Genomic DNA, 16854 nt, shown 5'->3' with positions numbered 1-16854 from the left:
AGTTTCACAGTTTCAAGAGTTTCATATGCCAAAAGATTTTTCAATTGATTGTTGAAAAGAACATTCATAATAAGTCTATAATTATCTTTCATGTAAATTAAATCAGATATATATTTTTTTATTGATACTTTGGTTTTTATCTTTTGAGATGAGAGATGTCCATCTCATTCCCTTTTAGAAACCAACCTCTGAGTTAAATGAAAGTCATTTTAAATCTAAATCTGCCAGAGGTATGAATAATTTTGAGGTTAACTGTATTTATTTATTTTTATTTTTTAATGATAATGACACATTTAAGAGCTAATCTATTGTTTCTTTTTTATATTAAAGTGTAGCACTTATGGCCTTGCATCCTAATGCTCCAATTTTCAGCCTGATTTACAAAGCCAATATGGTTAATTATAAGAACTGCCGATAATGGCTTGTTTTTTTGATATTCTGCATTTCCACGTCTTGTTAATCTTTGCATCCATTTATTTGTTTAAAAGAAGAAAAAAAACAGCTGGGTCTAGAAACACTGCAATCCTAAAATAAATCTGATTTGATTCAGTCAGACAACTGAATATTTATATCAGCTCAACCCCTGAGGACCTTTTCATGGCCTGTTACATAATGTGTGAAGAAATTATCACCCTATCTTTTAAGGAAACGGTCCTGAGAGGTGGAACATGCCGTGTGAATGTTATGAGAGCTGTCAGTCGGTAGATTATCACTCTGTTGCTCGTCATCTGCCCTTACTGACCCTCGAACTGCATCCTGTTCAATTAATTGCACATAGTAACATGTTAAGACAATTTGGACAAAACAATTGTTAATGGAAACACAAAATATTGTTTTTATTTTATTTATCAAGTGAAATAATATAAGCAACCTGGCCCTTTGAGAAAAAGTAATTGCCCCCTAAACCTAGTAAGGCGTTGTCGCACCCATAACAGCAACACATGATACCAAGCATTCCTGATAACTGGCAGAGTCCTTTACATCTCCATGGGGAGTTTACGAGCATAAATGTTTAAGGTCTTGCTACAGCATCTTAATCAGATTTAGGTCTTTGACTAAATGTTGACTAGGCCACTCCAAAATCTTCAAGAGAGCAGAATTCATGGTTTTATCAATTATATGAAGTGTCATGGTCCTGAAGCAGCAAAGCAGCCCATGGCCACCACCATATTTGACTGTCAGTACGTTGTTACTATTAAAGGCTTTATTAGTTTTGCACGAGTTTGAACAAAATGCACATTTTCCAAAAGGTTCCGCTTTTGTTTTGTTAGTCCACAGAATATTTCCCTGAAAGTCTTGAAATCATCAAGATGTTTTTTTCACAATTGTGAGAGAAGCCTTTGAGTTGTTTCAATTCAGCAATGGTTTCTTCACCTTTGAACTCATGAATGTCACTTTTCCCTTTCTCTTTCTTATCGTTGAGTCATAAACTCTGACCTTAGGTGGGGAATGTTAGGTCTGAAGGGCTTAAGATGTTGTTCTGTGACCTGCTGGATGAGCCCTCGATGCATTCTCGGAGTAATTTGGTGGGCCGGCCACTCTTGGAAAAGATGAACACGTTTCTGTTTGTGGAAAATGGCTTTCACTCCAGTTGGATGGAGTTCCAAAGCCTCAGAAATGACTTTGTTGCCCATTCCAGAGTGATAGATAACAGTAACGTTGTGTCTAATATGCTCTTGAATTTCTTTACATTGGGATCATTATAAAGGGACATCAAGTATAGAGTTCCTACTTCATGTTGTCAGACAGGTTCAGGCCTGGATGCTGCAAAAGAAATGTGATTAGTACATTATGATCAGTCTTGAATATATATCATAATTGCTTTAATCTTGGACTTCTGGCTATGAATTTGTCCTCCCAATAGCATTCTAAGCATAAAGTGAAATTTAGGTTTTTACTGTAATTTTTGCAAGGAGGCCTTGCTACTGAAATAAGTGTGTGTGTGTGTGTGTGTGTGTGTGTGTGGTGTGTGTGTGTGTGTGTGTGTGTGTGTGTGTGTGTGTGTATTAATGTTGGAATGTAGTGTGTTTGGGAAAAAAAGTGTGGGTCCGTATCATTGACTTTATGGGTATTTTTTAAATTTCTGTTTGTTTTTGTTGTTTCAGGGTTTTTTTCTGTTAGTTTTTTGTTTAAAAAGCTAGAGCTATGTCAGCCTACTGACCTTTAAACGGTTAATATTGAAAAATATAATTAATAATTGCTACTTATATTTCAGGCTCAGAAAGTAAGATTGACCAGTTTGAAGTATGTAATATGTTTATAGCAGATTTTAGGAGCTGGCTTTTTTTCTCATTAGGGCTTTGAGTTATTAAACTGATTAGGCAACACAAAATGATTCACAAAAATGACGTTGCTGCCAATCATTGACTCATCTCAGGGCTTTAAAATAATTTGAAGTAGAAACTGCTTGGAACATATTTTCAAAATATTATTTTAGGATTTTTTGAAAAAAAACTGTGGAGCTATGTAAGCATACTGGCCTTTGATGGGTTACAGTAAATGTGTCATAATGTGGGTTTCTGTTGGACCAATATGCGGGGAAGAACTACTGAGGCTCGAAGTTTGCAGGTAAGACAACACTTTATTGCTCATGGCTGGACACGGACAGGGTACCAGGCGAGCACACAAACACAAACAACACATAAGGAACCAGCAGGGAACAAAGGAAACAAACGGGCTTAAATACAAAACTGGACAGCAGGGGTGAACCAATGACACACGTGACCAGAAAATCAGGGGAAAACACAGAACAGGTGTGGGCTTAGGGTGCAGGGAGACAGAAAACAAAGGACTAGACCAGGTAATTTAACAAAAACACAAACTCAAGAACTCAAAACACAAGCAGGTATTACAAAATTCCCATCATATTATTTAATTTTAAGTCTTTTGATTGGTTTATTTAATCCACCTTTTATATTTGTAGAAAAACCACAAGTCGAAATAAAATGAATACATTGAATTTGTTTGATTTCAGTGAATACTCTGTAACAGAATTCCAATTTTCATAATATCTTTGTTGTCTCAGTAAAACAAACAGGACAGAGGCTATTTGATGGTATCCACCTATTAAATCACTTCATTTTATCATGCAACAATGTTAAACAGGACAACATACATAACATATTAAAGATAAAACTCTAAAAAAAATACTTTTTTAAAGAAACAAACCTGTTAAGAGCAGGTTTTAGAGATTTGAACCAGTTTAAAAGTTAAAGAATCACACCAGCAGGTAAGCAGATGTCCTGCATCCCTCTGGCAACCACAGGACAAAAACGATACAGATTTTCTTACAACAGTAGGTCTAACTTATTGATCTTGTTGTATTCTAGTTACCAAATGTCCTCAGTGTCCTTCAGTAGTGAAATTAAATGTTTGTTTTGATCAAATTAGTGTATAAACAACCTAGTAAAAATAACACAAGCTTAGAGAAGATGCAGCAGACTCTGAGCCGGCCCCTGGAACTGACTGGAGTAAAGCAGACTGGTTTTGGGAACAGAAGTAAAGTGTTATGGCCTATAGACTAATACATACAGAGTATCACTTCTGAGTGATGCGTTTGTCGAGTCACACAATCAAAATTCAGCATTTCTGCGTTGCATATGAGTCTATGTACATCATTTCACATACAAAGACTCCACAGTTCCCTCAGTAACTATATATAACTTTCTGTGATCTTCCCACCCTCCCTCGGTCCAGTCCTCTGGCCTTCAGCCTGAACTAGCACCCTGGTTCTTGAGGACCCTCACCCGTCTCCTCCTCACCACCCGGCTCCCCCTCGCCCTCTCTATGCCCTCAGCGGTGGCCACCCCATGAAGACCCTGAGCCCTCTTGCCTCTCGCCTCTTCCATATCATCCCCGCGGTAGCCGTGGCGACGGAGGTAGGGCTCCAGCGTTGCTAGGCGATGCGAAAGCTCGGTGATACGGTGTCGCAGCAGGGAGACTTCCCTAAAGAGATCATTAAGAGACTCGGACAGAGGGCGCACCCTGCAGGAAGAGTAAAGGAGGTGCATTGTCACACATACAAGCATCTTCACGGCCAAGGAGAACTTGGCCTACAGATAAATATTACCTGCTACTGGCATTTTTATTCCATTGCTTTATTTTATTATTTTCTATTTTTTTTCCAGGTCATCCCCTGAGTTCAGGAGAGTTTTAAATATGAATGATTTACAAGTCAGAGTTTAAAAAAGATTCTTCTGAAAATGGTCAGGTGTTGGGCCGAAAATGAGTTCAAAGAAGCAAAAGTTCAAAGAAAAACATGGAATGATTCAATCGGAATAACCTGCGGAAAACACAAGTGTGGGTCCATGGAAGCAAAATACAAAAAAAAAGATGGGAATTGGGAATTGATACCTTCACAAGACACTTACTGTACTGTACGTAATGTTGCCACCTAAAAGCCTTTTCTTAATTAACATCATTAAGAAAATACAGTCAAATGAATTTGGCCTGAGGTGTAAAATAGCACAGAACTCAACAAATATTTAAAAACATGGAGTGTTTCTTTCTTGGGAAAATATCTGCTCATTTTAAATTAAATCGAAGCCTCACATTTTAAAACATCCTGAGCTGGAGGCAGCTTTATGTCTGCAATGCATCACCTTCTTTCAACAAGACTCTGTAAACATTTGGAACTTGCAGTCACTGTAAGAAAGTGAAATTATTTTATTATTTGTTTTTTTTGCTTGTTCAGCTGCCAAACTGTTCGGGACCTTGGTTGTTGTGTTTTTCAGCACAGAATGCCCTAAATGATGACACTGGGTGACAGATCTAGACTCAATGTGCAATAGAGTTTGGCTCTGTCTTGCTACATTTAAGTCAAAGTCAGGCTGGTGCATACACAGATGGTGTTTAGGATGTTTTTAGGGGGATCTAGATTAATATTTTTATTTAAATGATATTTAAAGAACGTTATTTGAGCACCAATTCACATTTTCCCTGACATCAGGCAGAAAGAATGAAGTTCCTTTTTACTAGCTCAATTATCCTCTTAATCTAGACCTTTGCTTGCCTGATGTGTGTCCCTGCATCATTCTGAAAAACACTTTTGTGTGCTTTACTCTCATGTAACTTTATTATTTTATACCCAATATCTTTAGTACCCTAGTGCAGGTTAATCTAGTAATTGTTTTTCTTTATGAATACGTTTGATACATCTGTGGTGGAGTGAACTATATCTGACAGCTTGGGAGACAAAAACTGGCTTCAGTAGGTAATATCAATTTGGAGGCATATTTAGAGGAGAAATTGACATGTGATATAAATATTTGGTTGGTAAATCTGATTATCAAACATGCTCAATCCCTCAAATACAAAGAAATGTAGCAAAAACTGCACGCTGGAAGCAATTGTGGGCGACATAATAAATTGGGGGGAAATGCCATTAAACTCAGGTGAGAACCTAGGGAGCCTATTCCTTGTTTTTGTTCCTCTTCACATTTCATTTTTAAAGATGGCATCTTTAAAGTAGATATAATACATTTATAGTAGTTATCAAGCTCTGTTGGAAAATATCTCTTTGTTTAAACAGCAATCCTTCCTCGAGACAAGACGACTTGAGTGTTTTTTACTTCCTTTCTTTATGCATCGGCAGAAACTAACTTCTCCAAACTTGGAGAAGGAACTTAGATTTATATTTCCAAATGTGTTTAATTTAGAATTTGGACATTTTGAGTCACATCAACATAAGTAACAAAATGATTGTTTTTATTCACTGATTTATCTTTTGCTGCTTGTTCTATATTTTGCCTGCGTGTGATGTAGGAAGCTAAATACTGAGGGCAAAATGTAACATGTGTAGTGTGTTGGAGCCAGGTGACCGGAGACCACCATTATAGCTGGTATTTACCCGGGCATATTCTCAATCATTGAGATTAATTCTAAGTTGGGAATCTGAATCAGAGGGTGATTAAATCCCATACTGTGCCCTGCAAAAGTATTCATAATATTTCAGCTGTTTCACAGTTCGTCTCATTACAACCACGGACATTATTTTTTTATTTGACTGGGGTTTTAGTGATAAATCAACACAAAATAGTACATCATTTTGTAATAGAAGGTCAATGCTAAATGATTATCAACAGATTTTACAAATAAAAGTCATGCCCCTGCACAGCATGTCCACACGTGTTTAACTTCATCTCAGTATAAATCTATCTGTCCTGTAAAGGTTCTCAAAGTTTTAAGAGAGAGAATCAGTGGGACCTGTGACGTGGTGTAGTGGTAGAGCATGCGACTCAGTTACGGAGGCCTCAGACCCCAATGCTGCATGTCTTCCTGCTGTCTCCACCCCACTTCCTATCTGCATATTTTTTTAAAAATAAATAAGAATAAAGGACACTAGAGCAGCAAACAAAAAAAAAAAAACCAAGACAACAATAGTGGAAAAACGACCTAGGAGCACAGCAGTCAGTTCAGGGAGAATGTAGCATGGACAGGTTATAATGTCAATGTCAACTTTATTTATATACCACTTTACAACAAACAAGTTGCACCAACGTACTGCATAGAAAGCGCAATAAAATAATTGACAGTAGTTGAAAAGAAAAAGCACACAGAGAACAAGAATAAAGCAATTTATTAGTTTAAAAAGAAATAAAAATAATGCAAAAATAGATAAGAATAGTTAGGATATCAAGCTTTATTTAATTCAAAAGCCAGAGTTGAGTTATTAAAAGCACCTTAGAAGTCTGGAGATTATGAGCTGCCCTACATGGATCAGCAGATTATTTCTACAGCTTTTATTAGTTTAAAAAAAACCGTTGAAAGGATGGAAGAACTTGATTACTGGGTCAAAGGTTCAGCTTCCATCAGGACCATAGTTCTGATCATACCATACCACCAGAGCTACAACACAAATGTTGACATAAATAGATAGAAATGTTTAGTCAAAGTCCAGAATCTGAGCCAAGACTTCTAATTTGATTTTCAATATATATGATAATAGCACTCTAAACCTCTTAAAACTCTGTTTGGCCTTCCCCTTTGAAAACTTTCTTGAGGTAAACTTACCTTGAGACGTCAGGCAGCAGAGTGCTGGGCTGGGAGTGCAGTAAAGTCTTTATCTCCCTGAAGATGTGTTTTCCCCAGGCGTCCAAAACTCTGGTCACACTGCGCACCGAGGCCACGTTAACTCTGTCAGCTGAAACCAGAGCGTGACACCATACTGCTTCCATTCAAACGAGGTGTCTGACTTTATTTAATAGTTCATCTGCATTTCATTCAGCTGCTCTGTGATTTACAGACTCTGAAAGTCATAAATTTATACCTCCTTCTCTGTAGTTCCAGTACCCGTAATCCAGCTCATTCTCGTCACTGCCTGCATGGGCCCCTGTTGCTGCGGCAACCACCATCAAAACCATCAACACAGGGAGAAGGGCCATAACCAGTAGATAAAAGCTGTCCTTTGAAAAGACGGATGCAAAGAGAGGACAAAGCTTCATGTGGCCCTTTGCTGAAAAAAAGAAACTGTAACTTTTATTGCATAAAACTAATAAAGAAAAACAACTTATTGGAGGGAAAATAATGAAATCATAGGTCTTTCATGCATGAGACTCAAGTACTGCTGTTACTGTAAGTATTGACATAAATGAAGGAATGAGATGGTAGAAATATCCCATAAAACCTTTTATAGGGAAACATTAAACTTTATTCAAATAGCAAACCATAGATAGCACCATATCTACCCTAGTGTGCCTCACATCTATAGTGTGCTAGTTTGCCCTACCATATTAAAAAGTGAGATTCCTCTAACGTTCACTTTTGAGACTGAAGCAAGCTGATCATTCCATTTTAGGTACATTTATAATATTTTGCACTCATTACTGTTTGTATTTTTTCTCTTTCTCTTTTCATAAAAAGAGCTACTGACATAATCTCGCCTACAAAGGCCTGCCCTTCCTGCTTAATGTAGTTTGCAGAAACAGATTTCAAACGTCTCCAGTCATATGTGTCACTAATAGAGTTTATTTACATGAGCACTACGGCTCACCCCGCAGCATTGGAATTGGAATGAGATTTGTAGATTCTTCCTAATCAAAGACTATTTCATATATACACTGCTCAAAAAAATAAAGGGAACACTTAAACAACACAATATAACTCCAAGTAAATCAAACTTCTGTGAAATCAAACTGTCCACTGAGGAAGCAACACTGATTAACAATCAGTTTCACATGATGTTGTTCAAATGGAATAGACAACAGGGGGAAATCTTTGGTGATTAGCAAGACACACTCAATAAAGGAGTGGTTCTGCAGGTGGGGACCACAGACCACTTCTCAGTACCTATACTTTCTGGCTGATGTTTTGGTCACTTTTGAATGTTGGTGGTGCTTTCACACTCGTGGTAGCATGAGACGGACTCTACAACCCACACAAGTGGCTCAGGTAGTGCAGCTCATCCAGGATGGCACATCAATGCAAGCTGTGGCAAGAAGGTTTGCTGTGTCTGTCAGCGTAGTGTCCAGAGAACTGATGGCGCTACCAGGAGACAGGCCAGTACACCAGGAGACATGGAGGAGGCCGTAGGAGGGCAACAACCCAGCAGCAGGACCGCTACTTCCGCCTTAGTGCAAGGAGGAACCGTAGGAGCACTGCCAGAGCCCTGCAAAATGACCTCCAGCAGGCCACAAATGTGCATGTGTCTGCAGAAATGTTTAGAAATCGACTCCATGAGGATGGTATGAGGGCCCGACGTCCACAAATGGGGGTTGTGCTCACAGCCCAACACCATGCAGGACGCTTGGTATTTGCCAGAGAACACCAGGATTGGCAAATTTGCCACTGGTGCCCTGTGCTCTTCACAGATGAAAGCAGTGGTCAGTAATGGTGTGGGGTGGCATTTCTTTGGAGGGCCACACGGCCACGGTAGCCTGACTGCCATTAGGTACCGAGATGAGATCTTCAGACCCCTTGTGAGACCATATGTTGGTGTGGTTGGCCCTGGGTTCCTCCTAATGCAGGACAATGCTAGACCTCATGTGGCTGGAGTGTGTCAGCAGTTCCTGCAAGATGAAGACATTGAAGCTATGGACTGGCCCGCCTGTTCCCCAGACCTGAATCCGATTGAGCACATCTTGGACATCATGTCTCGCTCCATCCACCAATGTCACGTTGCACCACAAACTGTCCAGGAGTTGGCGGATGCTTTAGTCGAGGTCTGGGAGGAGATCCCTCAGGAGACCATCCACCGTCTCATCCACCGTCTCATCAGGAGCATGTCCAGGCGTTGTAGGGAGGTCATACAGTCACGTGGAGGCCACACACAATACTGAGCCTCATTTTGACTTGTTTTAAGGACATTACATCAAATTTGGATCAGCCTCTAGTGTGTTTTTCCACTTTAATTTTGTGTGTGACTCCAAATCCAGGTCTCTATTGGTCAATAAATTTGATTTCCATTGATGATTTTTGTGTGATTTTGTTGTCAGTACATTCAACTTTGTACAGAACAAAGAATTCAATGAGAATATTTCATTCATTCAGATCTAGGATGTGTTATTTGAGTGTTCCCTTTATTTGTTTGAGCAGTGTGTATATATATATATATATATATATATATATATATATATATATATATATATATATATGAAACTTAAGACTTAAACCTGTGTAGCAAGGGATTGAGGATGATTGAGCTTACCACTGTCAGGGGTGTGCCACTATGATTGTGAGTGATTAACATTTGACATCAGTCAAACCCTGTATGCTTGTCTTTTTTGTTGAAAGGGTCAGGGGTCATACCTGTAGCCCATTGCGATTATATTAAACCAACCCTGGGTTGGATTGGTTCATATCTGACCCAGGAATAGTGACCTGGCAGTTTTAGAGTTAAATGAAAGTTTTGTTTTACAGACTCCTGAATTTATTCACCAACTAAAGGTTCACATGTTTCTGGGATATACTTTGTTTGTTTCTTCTAATTCAATTCAATTCAATTCAGTTTATTTATATAGCGCCAATTCACAACACATGTCATCTCAAGGCACTTCACAAAACTCAGGTACATCCATTCCAATTAATCGCAACCATTGAACAGTGCAGTCAGATTCAGTTATTTATTCAAATTGGATAAAAAGTTTTTCTGTCTAAGGAAACCCAGCAGATTGCATCCAGTCAGTGACTTGCAGCATTCCCTCCTCCTGGATGAGCATGTAGAGACAGTGGACAGTCACTGGCGTTGACTTTGAAGCAATCCCTCATACTGAGCATGCATGTAGTGACAGTGGAGAGGAAAAACTCCCTTTTAACAGGAAGAAATCTCCAGCAGAACCAGGCTCAGTGTGAGCGGCCATCTGCCACGACCGACTGGGGGTTTGAGAGAACAGAGCAGAGACACAAAGAGAACAAAGAAGCACTGATCCAGGAGTCCTTTCTATTAGAAGGAAAAGTAAATGTTAATGGATGTAGCTCCTTTAGTCGTTTCACCTAGAAAGAAAGAACAGATAAACTCTGAGCCAGTTTTCAAGGTTAGAGTATGAAAGAGAGCACATACAATTAGTTACAGTAAAAGCTCAGTCAATTTCCATGTCTAGGAGAGAGAAAGGGTTAAACACTAAAAGACAGGGCTATGTGGATCATTGGTAGAGGGTGAGCATTAAGTTGTTGCCAGCAGAAGCTCGGACGATGCCCTTCTCCAGAAAGGTGTCACAGGTAGACACAGAGCCAGGCCAGGTGTAGCTTCTAGGAAGAGAAAAGAGAGAACATAATGTTAAAAGCTGAAATAACAGCAAATAATGCAAAATTGGAGAGTAGTGTGAGAATGTAGCGAAGAGGGTGAAAGTGGTCATTATGTCCCCCAGCAGCCTAAGACTTTAAGTGAGCCGGTTTAGGCTAAACCTGACTCCCCCTTACTCCATCCAACAGGGAGGGAAGAAGACGGAGGTAAAAAATAAGGGAGATAGCTCAGGATAATCTAAACCACTCTAACTATAAGCTTTATCAAAAAGGAAAGTTTTAAGCCTAGCCTTAAAAGTAGACAGGGTGTCTGCCTCACGGACCAAAACTGGGAGCTGGTTCCACAGGAGAGGAGCCTGATAACTAAAAGATCTGCCTCCCATTCTACTTCTAGAGACTCTAGGAACCATCAGTAAACCTGCAGTCTGAGAACAAAGTGCTCTGTTAGGAAAATATGGAACAATCAGATCTCTGATGTATGATGGAGCTAAATCATTAAGGGCTTTATATGTGAGGAGGAGAATTTTAAATTCTATTCTCGATTTAACTTCTATTTGGCAGCTTCACTGTTGTTATATTTGGCAGACAAGTTTGTTTGGCATTTGATCATCTGCTTAAGGTTTGATGAGGATCCAAAAATGTGGAACTGATGTAAGGCGTAGAGGTCACCTTGGTCCAAGAAAATGTAACATGTTTCCTCATTTAACTTGTGATTTGCAAAGTAGCCAACTTCAACTTAATTGTTGTGCTAAAAATCTTGAAGTGCAGACATAAAACCACAGTGCCTTGCAAAAGTTATCATGAACCCTAAAACCTTTCCATATTTTGTGCCATTATAAACGTGAACATTAATGTATTTTATTTGGGTTTAATGTGATAGACCTTCAGCAAGTGGCACAAAAGTTTGAAGTGGAAGTGAAATAATGCATTGCTTTCAAATCTTAAAAAAATAAATATCTGAAAAGTGAAGAGTGCATGTGTATTCAGGCCCCTTTACTGATACCCCTAAATAAAATCCAGTGCAACCATTTGCCTTTAGAAATCACTTTAATAGTAAATAGAGTCCACCTGTGATTCTCAATATAATTCGAGCTGTTTTGTGAAAGGTCTGAGACGTCTGTTAAAGAACATTAGAGAACGAACAGCATCATGAGGACTAAGGAACACAGCAGGCAGGTGAGGGAGAACGTTGTGTTTAAGAAGGTTTAGGTTATAAAACAGTATCGCAAGCTTTGAACATCTCACAGAGGACCGTCCAATTCACCATCTGAAAATTGAACGAATATAAAAAACCTACCAATAAATGGCCATCCATCTAATCTGATTGGCCAGACAAGGAGAACATCTAAAAGGCCAATGGTGACTATAAAGGAGCTGTAGAGATCCACAGCTTAGATGGTAGAATCTGTTGCCAGGAAAACGTTTATTTTATACACTCGAGAAATCTGGCACAGATGCAGACCAAAATAGAACATAGTAAAACAAGGTAGTGGAAGCATCATGATGTGGGGGTGCTTTTCCTCAATGGGACACAAAAATGGCCTGCACTTATATAATGCTTTTATCCAAAGATAAAAAGGCCACAATAACTGGTACGGACAGAGCGGGAGTTTGAACCGGCAACCCACCAGTTACAAGACAAACCCCTACCAACTGAGCCACTGTCACCCCAGTCACAGTTAATGGAAAGACAGACAGAGGTAAAAACAGGATAATCCTGGAAGAAAAAACTGTTAGAGAGTGCAAACGACTTGAGAAACAGCCACAGCTTCAATGAAATGATTTAGATCAAAGCATTCTCATGTGTGACCTGGTCAAAGTCCACACATAAATCCAATTTAGAGACTGTCAGGGGGCTGTACCTGAAACATGTGGTAACTTTTTAAAAGCTGCTGCAAATGAGAGAGGCAGAAAAGGATGTTGAGGGTCAAACACAATAAAACACAAAAGATGCTTTTGAGACTTGGCTTAGATCAAATTAAATCAACATTTTTATGTCTCCAATTAGTGGAATCAAATTTCATAATTAGGCTCCTATTGTATAAATAATTAGTCTGTTTTGCTGTTCTGCTCAAATCTGGTGAAAAAAACCTCCTTTAGTCCATGTCTGTGTGAAAAACAGGACAAGTTACTGATAGGCAACTCAGCAAGAGGACAACTAATAGCAAAATAGTTTTAATCTATACTGTGGTTCTAGCAAAAACAACAGTAAACCTCTGACTTATTATTTTTCTATTAAACATGTTTCCATCAGATCTGGAGCATTTAAAATCTGCTAAAACAACACAAGCACACACTAAAACAGTGGCAAAGCACCTTACCTTCCACTGCAGTGGTTAAAATGGTTGTGAAATTAGAAGTTTTTTAAACCGTATGTAACAGTCAGGGAAACTCTGGAAGCGGTTCTGGAAAAATAATGAAATACTCACAGTTGTAAGCGATGATGAGGTGACTGTAAGACTAACTCCACTCTGTCAGTAAGGAACCTGGGATCCACTCTGATGCTCAATTCTCCCTCGGCTCACAGGGGTGATATGAAGGCAGCGCTGTTTGTCTGAGTACACCTTGAAGTAAGTCTGTATCTGTAGTGGCTTTGAGAGTTGTGATATCTTTAGACCCAGTACACGCCCATCTCTGACTCTTCCACTCTCACACACCCACACACACACACACACACACACACACACTGTATTCCAGCTGCTGCCAGATGTGTTGCATATCCCCATTATTCTGACAGGTCTCCTGGTTTGCCTCACATATTTCTTTCCTTGTATTTGTCACCTGTTTCACTTACAGTTGCAACATGAGGCTTTATTTTGCTGTACAACAGCATGAGATTTCTGAACTAATAAAGGTATTAAAAAGCACGGGTTACAATTCTGATCTTTATTTATTTATCTTAGCTCTCTTGAGGTAAATAGGTGCTACTGGCAGTAGTTTTTCTATAGCTGGGAGGATTTTAATATAATTTCTCCAGTTTATGGATATTTTGTGAATTTGTATTTGCTGTTTTATTGCCCAAAAGGGAAATAGTAACATTTAAACTCTAAATATCAGTCAGCTTAATTCAACACAGAATATAAAACAATGCAGGCTGACATTTTTCAAACCTTTTATTAACTGCGAAACCAATGTTACACAAATACAGTCATGTGAAAAAATACACTTCATGAGTTTTATGTATGAGATTATCGTAACATGATTTAGTGGTTATTAGGTGATAAAATGATTTAAATATAACCTCAGGTCGAAAATGTACAAATGGTTCAAATATGTCATAATGTAGGGAAAAAAACAGCCACAGTTGATAAGCAGTGTATGTTAAAGGAAGTATAGTCTTGCTGCTTACTCAGGATGTAAAAGGGAAAGTAGAGGCCATGTGCTTTATTTATAAAGCTGTCTATAAAAGCCAGGTGTTGGGAGCCTGCTGGTCTTGGAGCGCACAGGTGTGCGTTAACATAATACTAAGGAGGACAGACATCAGCAGGGACCTCAGAGGAACAACAGTTGCTGCACATCAATCTGGGAAAGGTCAAAATTCATCACTCTTCACTGAGTTTTACTTTTTTTACAAGTGGAAAACATTTTAGATCATTGTCATTCGTCCTGGGATACAAGGTCCCACGAAATTCACCTCAAAATCAGGCTGTGACGCCCTTAGATGCTCCAGCCCTCAGGCATCATGTTAAATGTTGCAGTTTAAAACAGTACAATTAGGAATTAGGTGAACAAGTATGGCATGGTGGAAAGGTTGAAGGAAAGAGTCTCCTCTCTCTGAACAACGACAGGAGAACAAGACTTTGCAAAGCTGTATCTGAGAAACCACAACACTTCTGGAACATTGTCCTTCAGATAGTAAAGTGAAGACATCTGGGAGAAAATCAAACACAACATATCAGCACAAACACGTCAGATCATCTGTCATCATGGTGGAGGAGAGTTAGATGGATTGGGCTGGTTTTGCAACGACAGGATCTGCTCTGCTAATTTTATAATCAGAGTTGACTATCGAGTCCTCTGCGTACCAGGGGATTATAGCGTTCAGTGTAAGGCTACATGTTCGACGGTTAAAGCTTGATCCAAACTGGGGTCATCAACTGGACAATAATCGCAAACACAGCAGAAAATATAGAGCAGAATAGCTGAAAAAGAAAAGAAGATGTTATGATGACCGAGTCAAACAGACGTCAGCCTTTTATTACTGCTATAAGTGATTGTAGGAGCTATTAAATTATGGGGTGTAGTTGGTTTTTCCATTTTCATTTAAATAGATGGCAGGGTCAGTTGTGTGTTTTTCCACACTTGAGGTAAGAAAACTCACCTAAAGTGCTTAAACTGCAAGAAGCTTTACCGGTAGTATTTCCCTGTGACACGCTGCCAAAAGTGTTTATGTACAACATACAGAAACTTTGAGTAAGATGTGAAGCAAGTTTTATTTTCTTGTTTAAGTCAGCAGATAAATTGCTTTTGGTAGTATATAAGTCTGGGTTACTTATACAACAAGCTTTTCTCCTTTAGTTTTTACATTTTTTACTCCTTTAGTTTTTACAATTTTTAATAAATGAATAAACGGAGTGACGTTACTATTATTGTATGTACTGTATGCAGTGAAATTTAGAATATAGACCAAGTAAAACATGCCATTTGACACACTCACCTTTTGTACACGAACACTTTCAGACATGAAAAGGAAGCCACAATAAATGCACGATAAAAAGCAAACAATTTGGACAAACTTCCACAATCAGCAGTGTTCCTCAATTTGTTTGGTCTATGAAGTAGGGTTGCAAAACAGAATAATTTTCTTTCTAATAATACCAAGCCTGGCTAAAATTCTCCAACCCTGTGGTAGAGTGTGTTATGGTCTAATCATACCAGACGGAAACTTTCACTCCTCAATTCCTAAACATATGTTTCGTGCAAACATCACAGAACATCAGCAAGAAACTCCATTCCCCCAGTGAAGCATGGTGGTGGCAGCATCATGTTCTGGAGTTACTTTTCTTTAGTTAAAACTAATTCTTTTTATCAAAGTGGATGAACGTCTGAGTATTTCCAAATACAAATCAGTTTACACCCTAAATCACCTAGAAAGCTGAATAGAAAGGGCCAATTCATCTTACAGCATCGCAGTGAGTTCAAGGAAACATCTGCATCAGTGTAACAATGGTTCACCAGAAGAAAAGAGAAGCACTGGGAAGGCCCAGCCACAGTTCAGAACTACACTTGACAGCAAATCTGTGGGGTCACCTGAAGAGGGCTGTGGACAATAGATGTCCTCACTGTCTGATAGCTTTAGAGAACTTTGCACCAGTGAGCAAATATGGTCAAGATCCAAGATGTGGTCTGAATGTTAAAACTGAATCAAAAGTTGATTCAACAACGTACCAGTTTAAAGGTTCGCACATTTACCAAGTTAATACAGCTTTTTATTCTTATTTTTTACATTTTACCCGCTAACACACACACACACAAAATAAATTTCACATTAAAGCTGAGAAATGTTTTGAAATGATTTATCATAGTCTCATTTTTTACAAAACAAAAACCCTTTTTTAAACCAGGTTGTATATAAAATCCATTGTATAAATGTTGTCAATAATTTGTAAAATCCAGCATATGTCTTCATTTATTTATCCGTGTTTTCATTTAAAAAGAGAACTATATTGTTTTCTCGCCATAAAGGAGGAGAGATAAGGAGTGTAAGAAAGGATAGATTACATGAAAAAAAAATGTTTTCCTGGCATCCAGATGTTTTCTAGCTCATGTGTCTGTTTCCGTGCTGCAGCAGAGGTGAGGTCAGAGTTGGCCGACTGTGAGAAATGTGGTGCAAAAGTCAAGCAGAGGGGAGGAAAAGGAGGAGTTAGGGCAGAAGGAGAACGAGACCAACAAATGAGCTTGGATAACAAAAATACCGGCTGCTCTTTATTTTCCAAACCTTATCAGAAAATGAAGGAGCCTGGTTCATTTTAATACAAGTTAAATCTCAATTTCACACACAGAAACGATTCCCACAAAAGTAACCTACTCAGAGTTATTTGTCCACCACTGTCCCACTGTGGTTGAAAGCCAACACCACACTTCACCTCCAGAAGATGCTTTTCGTTGTCTTTCTGACCACAACACAGAGCAGGTCATGTTAGGAATTGGGCCTTCGAGTTTATGTAATCTATCAGA

General features: G+C 38.8%; 1 protein-coding gene across 3 annotated transcripts; it reads right to left on the bottom strand.

Moving 5' to 3' along the window:
* Positions 1 to 2848: 2848 nt before the first annotated feature.
* Positions 2849 to 13258, bottom strand: si:ch211-243a20.3 (uncharacterized protein LOC100151507 homolog). Of its 3 annotated transcripts, none has more exons than XM_047364676.1 (4): positions 13107 to 13258; positions 7268 to 7403; positions 7012 to 7141; positions 2849 to 3984 (listed from the first exon to the last, which is right to left on the bottom strand). In XM_047364676.1, exons 2-4 carry the CDS (start codon positions 7380 to 7382, stop codon positions 3708 to 3710), a joined length of 522 nt encoding a protein of 173 aa, XP_047220632.1. In that variant the 5' UTR covers positions 7383 to 7403; positions 13107 to 13258; the 3' UTR covers positions 2849 to 3707. The 3 variants fall into 3 exon arrangements, with proteins under 3 accessions (XP_047220632.1, XP_047220633.1, XP_047220631.1); XM_047364677.1 differs by having other exon boundaries at positions 7268 to 7398; XM_047364675.1 differs by having other exon boundaries at positions 7268 to 7453; positions 13107 to 13255.
* Between the last annotated feature and the right edge of the window lie 3596 nt (positions 13259 to 16854).

This window comes from Girardinichthys multiradiatus, chromosome 5 (assembly GCF_021462225.1).
Source record: "Girardinichthys multiradiatus isolate DD_20200921_A chromosome 5, DD_fGirMul_XY1, whole genome shotgun sequence".
Taxonomy (NCBI): Eukaryota; Metazoa; Chordata; class Actinopteri; order Cyprinodontiformes; family Goodeidae; genus Girardinichthys; species Girardinichthys multiradiatus.
The sequence above is the reverse complement of the archived record's forward strand: the minus strand, read 5'-3'. Positions and strand labels throughout refer to the sequence as shown.

Coding starts and splice junctions, on each gene's coding strand:
- si:ch211-243a20.3 (XM_047364675.1), bottom strand. CDS start 7,442: ATGAAGCTTTGTCCTCTCTTTGCATCCGTCTTTTCAAAGGACAGCTTT. Junction 7,142..7,267: donor CTGGAACTACAGAGAAGGAG/GTATAAATTTAT, acceptor CTCTGGTTTCAG/CTGACAGAGTTAACGTGGCC. Junction 3,985..7,011: donor CTGCTGCCTGACGTCTCAAG/GTAAGTTTACCT, acceptor CTCTTCCTGCAG/GGTGCGCCCTCTGTCCGAGT.